Source organism: Argiope bruennichi, chromosome 8 (genome assembly GCF_947563725.1).
Source record: "Argiope bruennichi chromosome 8, qqArgBrue1.1, whole genome shotgun sequence".
In the NCBI taxonomy this organism is placed as follows: Eukaryota; Metazoa; Arthropoda; class Arachnida; order Araneae; family Araneidae; genus Argiope; species Argiope bruennichi.
This window is the reverse complement of record NC_079158.1, coordinates 68,473,923-68,493,369: the sequence shown is the minus strand read 5'-3', so window position 1 is coordinate 68,493,369 and position 19,447 is coordinate 68,473,923. Positions and strand designations below refer to the sequence as shown.

The following is a 19,447-nucleotide window of genomic DNA, read 5'->3' as shown; positions in this document are numbered from 1 at the left end:
AAATGAAACTAACAACAACAAATGTACAGGTACAAACAAATATTTTTTATTTTATATTATATAAAAACAATATCTTACAAGTTGTTTACATCTCTTTCTTTATCTGCATAGTTGTAGTTATAACATTTTTTTCATAAAAGTTTTTACATTTTTAGGTTAAAAATTGTATGACAAAAAATATAGAAAGTATGTGAAAATAATATTGCTTTAATAAAGAAAACCCTTAAACCTTACATGCACTTATTTTCAGTTTAACGATTTATAAAACATGCTTTAAAAAATGTATAAAAATATGATAGAATAATGGCAGTAACAACTAAATTAATTTTCAAAAATTCTACCTTATCTCAAAAAGTAGATTCATAAACAAATAAAATAATGATTAAAATAAGAAAATGAAAAATTGTTTTTCTGAAAAAATGAAATAATTTCAAATAATTTTATTATTTAACCTTCTCTAATCTTTGAACATGATTAGATAAATATTTTGAATTACGTACTAAAATGTTAAATCTATCAATTCCACTGTATGATGAAATGATGTGGTTTTTCAACAGTTTCTATAAGAAAATATAATAAATGAATAATTTGGAATAAAGGGATTTTCGATACTCCTGTAAAAATTACGCAACGAGGTATTAATTTGCGTAATCTTGAGTTTCAAAAACTATGAAATGAAATTTAGATTCATACATATTAACGCATGAAATCTAATTGAATACATGCTGAAGTCTCAATTACAAACGTGGAACTTCTAACGCTTCAAAAAAAGTAAGCTTATTTGGTATAATATTTGCATCAAATACTAAGAACACTTCATAACAAAATAAAAGAAGTAAATATTTTTAGATATACGAATTGAACCGGAATACGGATCTTTGATTTCCGGTGTTTATTTCAAGGAAAATAATAATTTATATCTATTATAGTTGAAATTAGTTACAGAAATATTAAACGATTGAGTGCGGTTATGGATTTGTTTCAAATTGACCAATATCAAGGGGATTTTATTCGATCATTAGAGGTGTTTTTAATGCTGGTATACAGCTTACAGAACTCATATCTATCACCAGTACCTTCGATGGAAAATTCACCAAAATCGCTAAGAGGTATAGCATATACAAAGAAATGTGTGTATTGTTTAAATTTATGATGCCACAGAAGCATAATGGTACTTGAATTGTCTTAGAGATTGACTGAATTGACTTTAATATGACTGAAATAGAAATTTCCACACAAATTATTTTTGGTCGACCAAAGAAGGTAATTTACGATTGACTGATCGCGGCTTCTCCATGAATTCATCACAAAAGATATTTAGCCTTTATGGATATACACTGGTGTATAAAACTTAAGTAATAATGTAAATTTTAAGCACGTAGCCATGAAATTGCAGAAAAGGGGTTATTGCGATCAGTGCAGTTAGCACTCAATTCAATAGAAAGGTGATGCGTATGCAAATGTCAGGAGCAAAACATCATAGGCGACGTGAGTGAACGCAAAACGCGTACAGTCGGTGCGCGCAGCTCAAGACTACAAGGAAAGGAAGAACGGAAGTGCAATTAAAGACATTCGCTACAAGTGCAACTGAGTTCTATTGTGAAATATATCTAGAAGAAATCATCTGGATGTCTTCACACGTGGAAGAATGATCGGAAAGCTGGAGGAGGGGCGCAGTTTGACCAGTGTAGTTGAAAAGTTCGGAATCAACAAAAGTGTCATTTCGCTCGCTTGGGAAGCTTTCCAAACCATAGGTATAGTTCTTAGAAAGGTTGGTGGTGGCCGCCCTAGGAAAACAACTGCAGTGGATAACCGATAAATCGTCTTATAGGCGAAAATAGCTAGATATCAGTCAGAAAGCGCCGCTGCTCAGCAATTGTGCACAGCAACAAGGCAACAATTATCGCGGTTTACTGAGGCCAGACGTAAGGTGGCCAATTCGACCTCCGTCCTGAACGCTGAATCCCTCGAAAATTGGCCATCGGTAGTACAGTTTAGAGTAGTGTAAGGAGCACGAAAACAGGACATCTCATCAATGGAGTCGTGTCCTCTTTACAGATTAGAGTCTTTTCAGTGCCCCAAGCGATTCTCAACGCCATTTGATTTAGAGAGAGGTCGGGACACGGTTTCATCCCAGTAACATCACGGAAAGAGACTGCTACGGTGGTCCTGGAGTTGTCGTCGGGGAGGAATTTATGCTGAATGGGTGGACTAAGCTCCTCGAGTTTGTGGAATCGGAGATCGCTATTGTAAGGAGGTGATCCATCCTAATATGCGTCTGTTCGGAGGTGCTACTGGACCCGACTTCGTTTTTATGGACGACAGTGCACGACCACACATAATTGATGATGTTCATCAGCTACTGGAAAGTGAAGATATCACTAGAAGGGATTGGCCAGCATTATCTCCCGATTTAAATCCGATAGAACATGTGTGGGATGCATCGGGGAGACACTTTGCGGCACGATTACATCCTCCGGGAAACGCCCAACTACTGAAACAGATGCTGATTGAAGAATGTGCCTTCTTACCTCAAAAACTGTTGTACCGTCTGGTGCTGAGTATGGACAGACGGTGCGAAACAACCATTGCAATAAGGGAAGGGCATATCCCATACTAAGGAACATCTGTTTATTGTTCTTTCTCTTGAACAGACAATAAAGTGTGGAGATACTATGAATTCAATAAAACTTTTTTTTATTTGATTCCATACTATATGCATTGTATTCATTTTTGCAGAACTATACTTTTGTCATTGTTTAAGTACAAAATGTTGTCTCTCATTTCTGAATTTCATGTCTCTCGGATGATTTCTCGCGGAGTTATGGCAAAAAAGCACCTGTTGCTTAAGTTTTGCACACCAGTGTAATAACATCATTCTTGGACACGGCATGACTATGGCCATGTATCTTCATTAAAGAGCTAAGATTCAATACAAAAAGTGATTCTAGATGAAGCTTCATATAATTGCTCTCTCCGAATAAGGAAAACAAGTACCTTGATGGAAGAGAAATTCTTGGAAGATTCGTATTGGATGTTTACTATACTTTACTGCATATTAGAAATGGGGTTACTGTAAGAATACAGTTATAGGGATGATGTTCATGGACTTTCTTTGAGGTTTGTCTTAAAATCTATTAAATATTGAAATATTTTCGTCTAGAGTTTGAAAATATTAAAATGATATACTCTCAGCCAAGAAACACATACAGGTGTCCTGAAATAGAATGATGATTTTCAGAAATGCATAAAGGGAAAATGATTAAGATAAAAAAAAAAGCAATTCTTGCAACAAATTCAGTGACAGAGCATACGTTTTTCCACTTAGAGCTTTTGGCTATAGTCAAGAAATTTGTTGACAGATGGTGATGCAGACAGGATCACGTAAAAAAAAGAAATAATTGAAGATTACATCACAATTTTTTCACATATTTCAATAAATGATTGGAATTTTCCTACAGAGTCTGCTGTTCAGTTCTCTACTGTCCGTCCAGTCACAAAACACTTCTTTTAAAGTCAAAAGAGTAAACCCTTCTGAGGCTGTGTATTTTGATTATTTGTATGCTGGAAAAACAATAAAAGGGACTTTCAGCCACATCTATCGATAATTTTTTGACCTAAAACCAAAAACTGTGGGAGGAAACATTTATGCCCTGTCACATGAATTTGCTACAAGAATTATTTTTTTTAACCTTAGCGGTTTTCCTATTATGCCTTTTTGAAAATCTTCAGTCTATTTCCGAACAACCTGTATGTTTCAAACTTCTAGTACATAAAGCAATGTATGAATGTATGAAAAAAAACGATTAAGATTTCCATCTTTACTAAGAACAGGCCAGGTTGAATAAAAAAGTCAATTGTTAGATGAACAAGTCAAGTTGTGTAAAGATATTCTCTGTAAAAGGCAAAAATGAAGAAAATTATTGGAAAAGTGCACGATTAATTTATCTTAGCTCGGAACTCAAAGTCTGAGATATATGAAGGTGTTCGAAGTTATTTTTCAGTTTTATAGACAATTTGAACGGAAGGTAGTCTTCGATATCAGCTTCATAATGAAAGTTTATATATATCCAAAGCATTTGTTATATCTTGACAACTTCAATAGTTCTTTCAAATCCGTTCATGGTAGTCAAAGCTGCTTGTTCCTCTGGTGTTCCTGGCGGCTCATGGAGCCGAGTTCTTCTTATCCATAGTTTTGTTATTGGACTCAGACATTTTGAATTAGCAGGGATTACATTGTATCTCCAACTCCCTGTATAAAAATATTGCTAATTATATATTTTTAAATACGAACATGATTTATTATAAATATGAAATAAAAATTATATGATATATGTTATATACAAGAATGATTTTGCTGTGGCAGGGTTCATCTAAGTTTCAGAGTTGCAATCTTCCATACATTATATTAAAAATTTAATTTTTCGTTTTAATCCGATTTAGTAATTTTCTCACACTTTCTTTCTTTCCGCCACAAAATATCTCCGAATAGGGAATCTCTAGGATTTCCTATTCCTCCGGATAGGGAATCTCTATCGGTTCGATGGATATACGTGGAAAAATTTATTAAGAAAAAGAAAGGGTTTAAGTTTACATGCAGGGCATAAAATATTAACGCAATAACTATAAACAATGCAATGATGAAAAAAGGGAGTGTCTGGTGGGGAATATTAGTTCAGGAATTTTGATGAAGTTAATATTTCTTGGAGAAGGGCTTGATTGAGGAAAGAGACAAAAATTATTCTGGGCTTGTGCCTGGGGAAATTAGATCTTCGCTATCTTGCAGAAACCCCACAAAATATCTAGTTTTGATTTTGGACATTTTGTTTGTCATCAAGTTGATCTACCAGATTCGTTCGAAGTCGTGGATGGGTTTGCTGAGATGAAAAGATGTGGTGAGAAGGCAGCTAATGATATAATAAAGTGAATCGGCCACTTGCCCACAGCCAAAGTGATCCGATTCTTTGATGTTGAATTACTTGAAGTAAGAAGGAAATGGGCCACGGCCGGTTTCAAAGATTATATCGTTACGGATTTCCCTCCACTAGGTTCGTAAAGTCAAGCGGTTCGCCTGTAGTGGGTGTATGGTGTAAAACAGACAACAGGTTTCGACAGCAAATGACGATGTTTCTGTCTTAGATTTAGATTTGTGTCAAATTTTGAATGAAATTCCTGACAAGAAAGTCTGTCTGTCGGGTTGTTTGATTGCAAGTGAATTCAATAACTATAAAACGCAAGAAGCTATATGGATAAAATTTGATACACAGATTCAACATCTAAAATTTAGATACTTATCAGATTTTGAACTAAATCCGTCAAATCGTTAATCGTCTCTCTGTCTTTACTTTCGAATGCATGTAAATCCAATGGTTTATATCAACAGATTTTTGATAAGGGATTTTGTGACTTCAATTGTAGTTACATATCAAAATTTGGTGTCAGCAAGCTGACAAAAAGACATCAAACTACATATTTTCGAATTAATTCAGTAAAAATGTATGTTCATCTAAATTCCCCAAATGTATGCAGAGGAAAAGAGAATAATCTGTATTAGAAATGGATCTTTATTGGAAAGTAATCTTTTCAGAGGGACCACTCTCGTTGGCTTTCAAGAGTATGCACTTTTTATTCTTTAATCCCCCCTCGTTCCTTCTTTTAATTAAAAGCAGAAATCTGGTAGACGAAAGGAATGGTTCCACTAATTTAACTAGAGACCTTGCGTGTCACTAAGAGATATCTCATAGTCATTTCCAGGATTTATTCTAACGTCATGTTTATAGATCAAACATTTCGTGTTAGACGAAAGTCATTAGTAACAGAGATGCCTATTATGCAGAAATTAACACTTTGAGAAATTTTGCCGTTTAAAAAATTAAAAATATTTATTAGGAACTATAAATCGTACATTAATAATTCAAAAGAAGATTACTTACCTGTGACTAAAATTGCGAAGAAGACGGCACACAAAGTGAAGAAAAGCCCGATGGGAGCAATCCACATAAATGATATTTTATACAAAATGAAAGGATCGCTGCATTAGAAAAAAAACTGTTTAGAATGATAAAATATCGAATTTTTACTCACAGTAAGTGCTAGGAATCCAGACAAATCAATTTATATGAGTGCAGCATTGAAAAAAAGTGACCCAAGTAAATTTATTAATGTAATTAAATTAATTGTGTATAATATGAAATGCTTATACAAGGTAAAAACAAAGGCACGTGACTTGGAATTCTAAAAATAGATAATTGCTAAGAAAGTAAGAAAATGACATGAACTGTCCTGGAATATGAAATATTAATATTCAATTGGAAAATGTTTTTTTTTTCTTTCTGTTTTATTGATGAAATTCTGAAAAACAGGAATATTTGCACTGATGGCTTTAGAAAATATGCAGAAGTTACACGTTGACTTCATTTCGAATTTATATTCATTTATTATGTCATAAATCCAGTATTTTTCTATTCATATAATATTGTAAATAACTTTTAGATAAGGTAAATAGCTTTAAGAATAAAAGATGCGATATTATAATAAAAGGACGTGAAAGCGAATTGAAAAAACAACTAAAAACATGGTTTTATTAGTATACTAGAAAGTAGAAAATAATTTACCACTTTGCTGGAGTCGATATTCTGATGACAATGCGCATAAATGTCAGTAATTGTTAAATGCAATTCCTTTATCGCGTTTGATTTGGACGAAAAAACAACAAAATTTGATGTCTAATTTGTATATGAAAAGAAGCCAGTTTCTTTTGTTGAAGACTGTTTGGAAAATACCATACAACGTAATGTTTTACTTTTTAAAAATCTATTTCGGTTCATAAGTTATTTTCATATTTTAAAAATGTATTATTAAATTTTCTGTTTAGATATGCCAGCCTTGAATTGAAGTCAAGATTATCATAAATAATCGTTATTTTCTATGAGTATAAACGCAATTTCAAGAAAATGGCTAATAGTCGGTGTCTTGGATAAGGCGGCGAAGTATGAAATGATTGGTAACCATCATATTAAATATCGTATCACTCTTTGAAACTATGAGATGGCATCTAATAAGAAATATATAGAGACAGTTAATTGTTTGCCATAAAGAAAAATTATATTCTATTATCTTTGAATTATTAATTTATTTTAATTATCTATTCCAAATTACGTTTCATATCCCACCCTAACTAACAATCCTAACACCCCTAAGATTTCAATCTACTGATATAGTTTGAGAGCATCTTGGAATGAAATATCCTGTCTCTTCAATTATATAAAGTAACTTGACTCTTTGGATTAGTTGAGTTTTGCTCTGAAATGAAAAGTTATCCAGATTTGTTTTGTTTCACCCGTTTATTTTCTTACTAATAATTAGTTCATATTAGAAAAATATGACAAATTAGGAGCTTTGCTACTTGCTTGTTTTCGCTCGCTAACCTCGATGTTGCCCGATGCCGTAGATGTTCGATTCTGTACCCAATGTTCTTCAAGTTAGCAAGTTTTTAAACTCTACTGGGCATTCATTCAACGTGGGAGCTTAATCTTTCCATAATGATAACATACATTAGTCAATCGGCCCATTTCCGATTCAAAAGTCAAAGACCCACAATGTGAACATTCTTTTCTCATATCTCCAATATCTAAATATTGATTCAATTTTTCGCATTTTGCCGCCCATTTAGCCGCTCAATGATCAGATTTTCTTTTCAAATTGGCAGATTCCCGTACGGTCTTTTTTAGCATTTTTTCATCATATGATATCGCTGGATGACCCAATACTATTTTAAAAAACAATGCAGGTAGGGTTTATACAAAAACCGGTTTTCGAATTCAGTATTTCCAAAAAACTGGTTTTAGCCGGTTTTCGAATTTTTGTAAAAAAAAAAAAAAAAAAAAAAAAAGGGAATAGGGAAAAATATTTTATTTAATTTATAAATTTATATAAAATAATAAAAAACAAAATCAATGTCAAAGTCAAAATATAAAAAAAAGAAGAATTATATATACATATTACTTACACAAAATTACGAAAACTAAAATAAAAATTTAAAATAATATTTATATTATTTTAATTTCTCCTAAGAAAATAGGATTTTAAAAAACATAAAATATCCATTGAACAGTGGCTAAGTCTTTTTCTTATTTTGAACACAATATTGCCTGAAATTGAAAATACTCGTTCACTAGCTACTGAGCTTGGTTTTATAGTTTTCATGGCATCAAATAACAAATCTAAGTTTTTTGTTCTTTTATTCATTGACTTAAATAATGAAAATTTAGCTTTCAATGTCTTTGGATTTTTAAGTTTTTTTTCAGGGATTTCAAAAAACTTTTGAATTGATTTTTCCATGGCTTCTTTTAAAAAACTCTGATGAGTAGTTTTTTCGATTTGCTCTTTATCAGAATCGGTTTCCATATAAGAATTCGGAAATATTCTAGACAGTATCTTTTCAGATAACTCAATAATTTCAGTTTTTGAAGCTAAAGAAAGTACACTAGATTTCTTCGTTGAACTATAAATGTGCAAATACAGCAAAAGAGTTGATAATTCTTTTCTTTCTTGAATTCGTTCTTCTAAAGCATATAATAATTTCAAACTTACTTCAGTGTTTAAATTTTTTAGTTTATTTAACAGAAATTCAGATATATCTTTTCTTAATAAATTGATATCTAAACCTTCAGCTGCTAGACAAATCGGTCCCAACCAATATTTTTTTTTTTTTTTGAAGAGGAATATTCAGGCGTTTAGGAAAATCGGTTTTCTTAATTTTAAAACCGGTTTTTCAAATATGACAAATTTACTTAAAAAAAAAAAAAACCGGTTTTTTAAAACCGGGTTTGAAATACAGCCAAACCCTAAATGCAGGGTTAGCATGTGTATTGGTTAGGTATTCATACGATTAGTAGCTGGGAGACTAAAATATTTCGTTATTCGATAAAGGATACAAGTCGGAAAACTATTCATTAGTATTTCCACAAATAGTGTGTCTTAAAAGTAGAAATAAAAAATGATATTGCTTTAAACTTAGTTGCTTTGTTTTATATTACTTTGTGTTAATTAAAGCTTTATATTTCCTTTTTTGCCACTATTTCACCGTCAAGGGCAATTTAAATACTTACTACGATGTAATAATATTTTTGATTAAATATTTCAAACAATACTGTCGAAACAAACCTCAAATGTCATGGATCAAGTGTCTCACTATCTATCCATTTCAAAGTGAATAAAACGCATTGATTACTTAATTTTTTTATTTAATATATATATATATATATACTAGCCGCCTTTGGCGACCAGCCGGTTCGCCCATCTTAATGTTCGTTAAAATTTTAATAATTAAATATTTTATGCAATTCCTACTTTAATAACTTCTTCATCAAAATATTTTAAAACTTCAAATTTTGATATATAATTCACTCATAATATTATAAACGCCTTCAGTCACAACGTAATATATATCTCTCTAATTTTCTGTTAGTTCCCGTAGAATTTATACTATATATTAAAGTGGAAAGGATTAATCTGCAATTAATATAATAATATTTTTTTACTGAAACAAAGTATTTTTTTGTAATATGATTACTGAAAAGAGTCACTGAGCGTTTAAACTTTATGGGCACTAAAGAATATCTTTCCTAATTTATGTAATATTTCAAGAATTTGTCAACAAAATATTCTCAGATTCATCATGACCAGAACGATTCATTAACAATGTTTAATTTTAAATGCATCAAACATTAAGAAAATAAAACGAAGCGTTTAAAATAATCGGTTGAAAACAGGTTAAAAAAAACTACTTAAAAAACGATGTACTTAAAACTATAAGCGTATACAAAAAATATATAACTAACTTAAATACAATTTAATTACAAAAACATGCAACGAACCTAAAAATAATTTAAATCGAGTCCGCTTCCGTTGAAATGTAAAGAATCATAATACAATGCGCATGCGTGAATTTTCAACGCCAGTTGCGGAACGCAAATGCGTGATTTTTTCTACGCCAGTTGGGGTAACGCTATGCAGATTAGAAATTTTTAATTTCCTTTATTCTGTTTTATTTTAATTCAAAAGTACTTAAGAATGAATCTGAAAGATCGATTCATTAACAATGTTTAATTTTAAATGCATCAAACATTAAGAAAATAAATAGAATCGTTTCAAATAATCAGCCGAAAAATCTTAAGCCTAGCCTCATGACTGTTGGGAAAAAAAATTGATGCCGTACTCATTTGGCGATTTGAAGATTTTTTTGGCGGGAAAGTTAGTTTTTAATTAATAATTAAAATTCTAATTAAAAATTCAAAAAAAGGGCTATCCTATCTTTTAAGTTAGATCAAACTGCACACGGTGTGCAAATTTGATTAAAATCGGTTAAGTAGTTTAGGAGTCCATCGCGGACAAACAACGTGACACGTAATTTATATACATTAAGATATATATATATATAAATAAATAAATAAATAAATATATATATATATATATATATAATTTTTTTCTGTCTAACTATCAAAACAAATAAAGTATAATCTCATATAGAATGGCATTTTTTAAAATTTTATCCAACCAAGTTTCTTCCTGGTGCTCCGGATTAAAGTTCAGAAACTGTATTTATTTTAATACTCACTTTTTAGCTGGGATAACTGGTGTAACTTCTGCGGCACATTGTTCTAAACCGTCGCATGCAGAAGTGACGTTTTGAAAGATGGAAGTTGAATTGAGAGACGAACAACCACTTGAATCAACTGGCAATGAAGGTGAGTGATAACCACTAAAGACGATTCCGTAACCAATCCATCCAGTCATAGAAAAACCCACAATGAGTCCAAAGAGTATACACTAAAAAGGCAAAATTCAGTAAACAATTTATTTTACTAATTTCATATTGTTGGAATTTCTGACCTAACCCTAATGATGTAACTCCTTTGCGCATGCGCGCTGGTGACGTCAGGAAAAATTTTTCCCATGATCCCACAGAGTAAGAGATGTAAGTTAGAAGCGGATAGCGAGAGAACGATCATGTAATGTTAACGGACTTAGAAAATTTTTTCGGGAGAAATATCCACCAGGCAGCTCTAATCGATAATATTTCGCTAAAGTGCTTGATTTTTGCATCCATTTCACACTACGCACCCTGGATCAGATATAATATTATTTAAAGTTTATTATTGTATGCAAATACTTTTAGACTATTTGTTTTATTAAGTCTATAATTTGTTTGCTTTGATTTAGATTTTTGTTTAACACTTTAAATGTGTCATTATCTAGAATTAGGCATATATATGTATAGATAGGCATATAAATAATTTTAATTGAATTATTCTATGCAGTGATTTAAATTAAAATTTTAATCCTTTGAGTGATTAATTTTATCAAATTTTTGAAACTGCAATTATTAAAAATAAAAATTTACACTATTTTATTTATTATCTTTTTCTCCTACTGAATCATATGTATTATCTTACTATATATATATATATATATATATAAGTAACCAATCTAAAGTAAGAAAAAGTTTGAAAACGAAACTAAAATGAAAACGAAACAAAACAGTTTCGAAATCGCAACTAAAATTTATTATCTATTTAAACTAAAACCAAAAAGGAACTTCATAGTATTTAGAGAGCGCAATTGCAGCTACTTCTAAAACACAGATGAATTTATACAAAAGTATTAGAATCAAGTTAATAGGAAAAACAAAATCAAATAAAAATTAAACCAAAAAAATTATTAAAAAATATTAAAAAAGAATCCGGCCTGAAGACTTTTTCAAGGGTCACCCTCAGGCAGGGATTCAAATAAAGGGATTTTTTCTGTGAGGACATACAGACATTAAGTCTAATAATGATTCCTCGTGACCCGAAAATCCCCCGAAATTATGCTCAAGAGATATACCATTTTAACAGAAAGGAAATACAAAATAACAAATTAGAAAAAAACCACAAAGTAAAAATACAATGAAAACAATAACAATAAAAACAAAAACAGCATTAAAATTAAAATTAAAATTAAAAACAAAAAGGCCAGAACATACCTTCCAACAGTGAATGAAACTTTAAACAATCGATTGTGATTTCCTGTTTTTGAAAGTTAACGGTTAAATTATGTAAACAGAGGTAGGCACCCAGCGCCATCTATTGAGTGATCCAATATGCAAGTAAATTTCTATTTTTATTTAAGCCAAAAGATTAATCCCAAACCATACCTTGTTTAATTAAAAAATTGACATTACAGTAATTTCTAGGAAAATCATTTTTAATTAAATTTTTAAGGAGGATATTTGATGCTTCAATATAAGAATTTTTATTATTGCAAACCCTTTTGATCCTGTTAACTTGTGAGAAAATTAGATTTTTGAAAATTTTAGAGTTTAGATTGGAATGGTAGTTACATAGTTTTGTTATTTTAAAGTTGAAATCATCCCTTTTATCGTATATACCAACTATTGTTTTATCATTAGCAATTTCGATTTTTAAATCCAGAAAGGTAGCCTCAAGTTGATTTATATTTGTATCTTTTAGAATTAAATCTTTTGGATAGCAATTAGTAATAATATTAGTATTGTCGAAGTTAATCAAAAGTAGGTCATCAATATATCTCCACCCGTTTATTAAATTATATTTAATTATTTTTTTCTCATAGTAATGCAGGAAAATATTAGCTAAAGCACTTGAGAAAGCTGTCCCCATTGGAATGCCCTTGACTTGTTTATAAAAATTAATACCATTAAACACGTAATTTTCAGTAATATTAAAATTACATAACTCAAGCCAGTTATTTTTAGGAATGATATTTTCATTTAAATATTCGTCATATATAAAAGTGCAGACCTTTATTAATTTTTCATGAGGTAGATTAGTGTATAAATTTTCGAAATCAAAAGTATTAAGTTTATTAATGTTGTTATCTTTAAGAAAATCCAATACTTCTTTGTTACTAGAAATAATAAAGTTGTCTTCATTTTTTATTTTGTCCAGGATAATTTTTAAGTATTTAAAGAAATGTTTACCCGTATAGTAATTATAACTACCAGTGCTACAGGTTACGAATCTGAATTTTAATGGATTTTTATGAAATTTAACTGTTGGGAATAAATAAGGATAGTTAAGAGAGCAAGTCTTAGTTTTGGTTTTTTTTGCAATGCTAGCTTTTTAGAAAATTACGTGTTTAATGGTATTAATTTTTATAAACAAGTCAAGGGCATTCCAATGGGGACAGCTTTCTCAAGTGCTTTAGCTAATATTTTCCTGCATTACTATGAGAAAAAAATAATTAAATATAATTTAATAAACGGGTGGAGATATATTGATGACCTACTTTTGATTAACTTCGACAATACTAATATTATTACTAATTGCTATCCAAAAGATTTAATTCTAAAAGATACAAATATAAATCAACTTGAGGCTACCTTTCTGGATTTAAAAATCGAAATTGCTAATGATAAAACAATAGTTGGTATATACGATAAAAGGGATGATTTCAACTTTAAAATAACAAAACTATGTAACTACCATTCCAATCTAAACTCTAAAATTTTCAAAAATCTAATTTTCTCACAAGTTAACAGGATCAAAAGGGTTTGCAATAATAAAAATTCTTATATTGAAGCATCAAATATCCTCCTTAAAAATTTAATTAAAAATGATTTTCCTAGAAATTACTGTAATGTCAATTTTTTAATTAAACAAGGTATGGTTTGGGATTAATCTTTTGGCTTAAATAAAAATAGAAATTTACTTGCATATTGGATCACTCAATAGATGGCGCTGGGTGCCTACCTCTGTTTACATAATTTAACCGTTAACTTTCAAAAACAGGAAATCACAATCGATTGTTTAAAGTTTCATTCACTGTTGGAAGGTATGTTCTGGCCTTTTTGTTTTTAATTTTAATTTTAATTTTAATGCTGTTTTTGTTTTTATTGTTATTGTTTTCATTGTATTTTTACTTTGTGGTTTTTTTCTAATTTGTTATTTTGTATTTCCTTTCTGTTAAAATGGTATATCTCTTGAGCATAATTTCGGGGGATTTTCGGGTCACGAGGAATCATTATTAGACTTAATGTCTGTATGTCCTCACAGAAAAAATCCCTTTATTTGAATCCCTGCCTGAGGGTGACCCTTGAAAAAGTCTTCAGGCCGGATTCTTTTTTAATATTTTTTAATAATTTTTTTGGTTTAATTTTTATTTGATTTTGTTTTTCCTATTAACTTGATTCTAATACTTTTGTATATATATATATATATATATATATATATATATATATATATATATATATATATATATATATAATATAAAGCTTTATATTAAAACTGTTTATGTTGCTTCAGCCATATAAAATTCTTTATGGTTTTGCACTATTTATCAATATATGCTTTATTAATCACATACTTCCACAATTACATATATCACTTTCATTATTATTTAATTTTTGTATATTTCTGATTAGTGCATATCCAAAAGCAATATTTTTTTTGCTCTTTTTTTCAATTATAACACTAGGAATATGATGATAAGGTTTCATAAGGAATATAATAATCTTACATATCTTATTTTAAATTCATTTATAAATTTTACATTATTTTATTCTCTATCAAGTCACTCATGTATTGCATAAATTTTTTTAAATGTATATAATTTTAAATTTTTATTATATTGTTGTTTGAATTTTTGTATTACTGATTACTTCATGAAAAATAGCATTGATTTTCAATAATGGCACAATGTATGTTATATTTTATGTATATTTGGTTGTAAATTTTATTTTGAACTTTCTATCTTGTCAATCTAGAGTTCTATTACTATTCTGCAATTTTTTTCCTCAAAATCTCTTCAATTATATTGTTTGAGTTTTTGTATTATTAATTAGCCCAGAAGATTCAGAATTTGTTATGCTTTTTAATTTTTATAATTTGTATACAATGGCAATTATATTTATGTTGCGTGAGTTTAAGATATTTTAGAGAATTTATCTTTTTTTCTTTTTCTTACCTTGATTTTTATCTTTTCTACCTATACATTGTAAAACTTTTGTAAATTCTACATTAAATTATACTCATAATAATTTATTTTATAATTTCAAAATTTGTTTTGTTATTTTGATATATTAGAAAAATGTTTATAACTTAGTGCAGTATTCATCTTATATTTTGTAAAGAGTAATCAGATGCATTTTGTAGTTCTGATGTCTGTAATGAAAATTTCAAAATTGTTTATAATTCTTCTAATTTATTATTCTCATTCAGTTTTACATTTCAGTACACTTTTTCTTTCACTTAGCTTCGAAAAGTGTCAAGCAAAAATATCAAAATATTTATTGCTTAAAATAAATAAAATGAATATGATGATATAAGAAATCTCTTATAATGTTTCTATAAAAACACTAACATTTTGGTATGGCAACATAATATATCTTATCAGATTTTTATAAAAATATAAAATTATTAATATTTATAATTCATAATTTCAAACAAAAATATTGAAACTTTTATTTAAATTAAAATGTTCAGAAATCAAATTTTTAAAAACATATTTGCATTATTTAAATATATCTGAAAGAATGAGATAGTAAATTAAATTCTCTGAATTAAAAAAAAAAATGCTGAAAAATCTTGGCAGCTACACCAGTAGTTCTGGATGGACAAAAGTTGAAATCATATGAGTTATTAAGGTTTTTTTTAAAAGAAGAAATGGTTAATAGTTATTCTTTATTTCCGATAAATGCATATCAATCATGGTGGTGAAAACATGTAGATTTTCAATTTTATCTTACTTGCCTAACTACAGAAAACTATTTCAGCAAGACATGACCAAGATAGTTATTCCATGATTGACTCCCTTTTGAGTATTTAGTCATGTTAAATTTTATCTAAATATTGTTTATTTTTAAGAATCCAAAGAATTTGGGGAGGGGATCTTGTTAAATTTTATTTTTGTCTCTTTTGATAAACATTTTATTATTAATTTAAACTGATGATTTTTTTTCAGGTTATCTTTCTCTGATGCTACCATAATAAAAACTTAAGTACTCATCAAACTTAAAGTATATGCAGTAACAAAAAGTGTATATGTTTTAAAAGAAAGTCCCTGCCACTGAAGGAAAAAAAAAAATGCAGCTGCAGAATAGTTCACGGTTATCCCAGTTAATTGACAAATGGCTTTTTTTCCTTTGCCAAAACTGAATTTCAAAACTATAATTCATTATTATTATTTTTTCAATTATTTATTAGACTGAAATAAAATTTAAGGAGTGATTGAAATCAGTAGAAGTTTATCCCCTTAAATTCCTTGCTCAAAAAAAGGTTTTAGATCAAAATTTTGCTCCATTAATAGGATGTAGATGCTTATTATATTTAAAATTATTATGTACTTTTATTGCAAAAATAGTTAAAGTGATTATTTCCTTAAAAAATACATTGATTAAATGGAATTTGGATTGATTTCATGCAATCTTTAAGTGGAAGATTTATTAAATTCTTAGAAAGGTTAGGAAACATGATGTAAATAATCCTGTTTTTTATGAATTAGGATTAGTATGATAGGAAATCTTTAGTATTATATATAATTATTGTATTTTTTTTTATTCTCACTTCAAATTACTACAAAAATAAGATCTAGAATTTGTAATTTTTTATCAGCTCATCTTTCAATTTAAAAAAAAAGATCTTCTTTTAACTAAAATACTCAACAAAAGAAGATATGAAGAAAAACAACAGCTTCGATTAATATGCTGGTTGATACTTCCTTGTTGCTCAAGAGCCCTTTTTAAAATGATTTCAAATGTTATTCTCAGAAATTCCTCAAAGGAAGATAAATTTCTTTAAATTTTCTAAATTATTGTATTAAATTCATATATATGGGTATTTGATTACTAACATTTTTAAATAAAGCATTTAAAAATTAAAAAAATAAGGTAAACCTTTATTTTACTTTAAACATAAGGAAAAAAAACATAACCATACTTTCCTTACTTAAATCATCAATATAGTACTGAAGATACATTAATTTTACTGTCATTTTTCAGGAAGTCTCATTAAATATTTAAGAAACCAAAAATCAGCCCTATTTTTAAAGTTAGAATTATAAAACATTTTATTTATAAAATACTTTTTTAATTAACTTTCAAAATACATTAAAAAAAAAACGTTCCTACTTTTTTTAATAGTTGTAAATGATAAGATATAACATTTATGATTTTCTAAACACGAAAATATTCTTCATCTTGATGATGCTCCTGACGTAAGCGGATAGCGAGAGAACGATCATGAACCATAGTGAATATTACTTATTTTCTCCAGTAAAATCGGAGCATGCGCAGAGACACTCATTTCTGTTCAGAAAATTTCTAAGTTCGGTAACATTGTATGATCGTTCTTTCGCTATCCGCTTCTATGCAAGTTTAGGTTTGAGCTTTGGATTGAGAAGTGATGTATGTTGAGATTTAAGTTGAGGTTCGCGTTTGAGTTGTGGATGAAGCGTGTATGATGCAATCAAAGATGGTTTTGTGCTGTGTAAAGAATTCGTGCATGTGAAATGAAATATATGTAAATATTTTGTATATAATTATCTGTGCCTGTGTCCTCGTCCTGCAAATAAAAAAAAGATGACAGAAATGAGAACACTTGGATTAATGATTTCAATGTTCATGTTCACGATCTGATTCACCTTGGAATACCTCGATTCTATTTCATTTAGAAGATCCCGGAATGACAAGGTAAGAGAGAAATTTTTCTTACATTTCGAGAAATTTGAATTTGGGGCCTAGAAATCCCAAAACGTATGTTATCTAACAAATAATGCGAAGTTCTCTTATTCCGTAATTTATTTGCTAATGACAGCTTATTAATACTTTGTATTGGAACTTTGGGTTAACTCTTTCAATCAATTCATTAGTTTCTTTACTATTTGATAAGGAAGTAGATAAATTGGTATGCATTATTATATAAATATATAATCTCGTTTTCTCGAGATTATATATTTATATTATTTTCTTGAATCTCGATTTCTTCTTCTAATAAAGAATACATTCATACAAAGAATTCATCTAATAAAGAATATTATATGAAAGAATTCATATAATAAAGAATAATACATTCTTCTAATAAAGAAGAATGTATGTATATATTGACAGTGCTTTACAAGACAGAGCGTTGTATAGATCGAACTCTCATAGGATAGAGCGTTTGAGCGAGAGCTATCAAATTCGGAATACTTATATTTTGGAGGATGGCGATTATTTTTATAGTTTTAATTTATAAAAAATTAATCGAGATTTTGGGAATTCTTTTTTTTTGAGATAATTGCCGAAAGTATTATTGTATATAATTAAATTTCAAAATTAAAAAAATCTTTTGAATGATACCAATTTAATTGTCGTACATTCCTCCTGAAGTCTGGAAATTTTAAATTTCTTTTCATTGTAGCTCAGAAATTTAAATAGTTTTCATTATTACAAATACTTAGCTGCTTGATTTTCTTTAATTGCTATACGAAACGGAAGAAGGACTCTGTTTAATATCTGCGAACTACACCACACGTAAAAAGTGTAAATTCACAATATAGTAAGGAAGATAAAACGAAATTAAAATTTCTTCATAAACAATATTGTTTGATATAGATTACCCAGACATTAAAGTTTCAAATGGCACTATGGAGTCGAGAGATTCGATTTATTAGAATAGTTCATGAATACAATGAATTCAACATGTGTAAGAATATCAAAATAGCATGACTTTTAATATCTGCCATAATTTGATGCTAATTTTTTTTTTTTTGGAAAAAAATCATTAACATTAAACTATGCATAAGGGGTTCAAATGAAAGTAAATACAAACAGTATTTTTGCCAATCAATTGGGTGCCAAAGATGGATAATAAATATAATTAAATAAGTAATAAGTTAAAATTCTTTTTATTATGAGAAGACAATGCTCGTATTTCTCATGTCAAAGTTCCAATTTGTGTGTTAATGAGACAACATACTATTTTAAAAGTTTTTTATATGACCAGGTATGCCATTGCGAATACCCTGGATCCGCTTGGATATTTGAATTGTTAATATAGAACAGTGGAGCGCACAGCCAGTAGTATTTCATATTAATTTATATTAGTGAGTAATTTTTTGAAAAATCACCGTAAAAATGATCTATGTTTACCGAATGGAGGGTGAGTAGACATGAGTTATTGGAGTGAGTGTGTTATAGATGACAGATGAAGTGCACAGACTGACCAAGTTTAGATTGGTCGTCTCTCAAGAGAGTGAAGATCATATTCAGAGGTAGATTTAGACGATATGTGGTCTCATGTAGTGTAAACTATTCAGTCTCTCTTTCAAAAAATTAGTTAATTTAATTTATATTTCAATACATTTTTAACTTAATCAATATATTAATGATTTAATCAATATTATTTTTTAATATAATAACTTTGTGGAAATATGAATGACTATTTGTTTA

The 19,447-nt window shown here is 29.0% G+C and overlaps 1 protein-coding gene across 1 annotated transcript in view; it reads right to left on the bottom strand.

Annotated features, from left to right (window-relative positions):
• Positions 1–251: 251 nt before the first annotated feature.
• LOC129981596 (putative sodium-dependent multivitamin transporter) overlaps positions 252–19,447 on the bottom strand; it is a 47,341-nt gene continuing 28,145 nt past the window's right edge. Inside the window, exons 9-11 of the mRNA XM_056092502.1 lie at positions 10,619–10,830; positions 5,934–6,031; positions 252–4,252 (exon numbers count right to left, since the gene is read on the bottom strand). Of these exons, the coding sequence (XP_055948477.1) occupies positions 4,083–4,252; positions 5,934–6,031; positions 10,619–10,830 (480 nt within the window). The 3' untranslated portion in view covers positions 252–4,082. The remainder of the gene's footprint in view (positions 4,253–5,933; positions 6,032–10,618; positions 10,831–19,447) is intronic.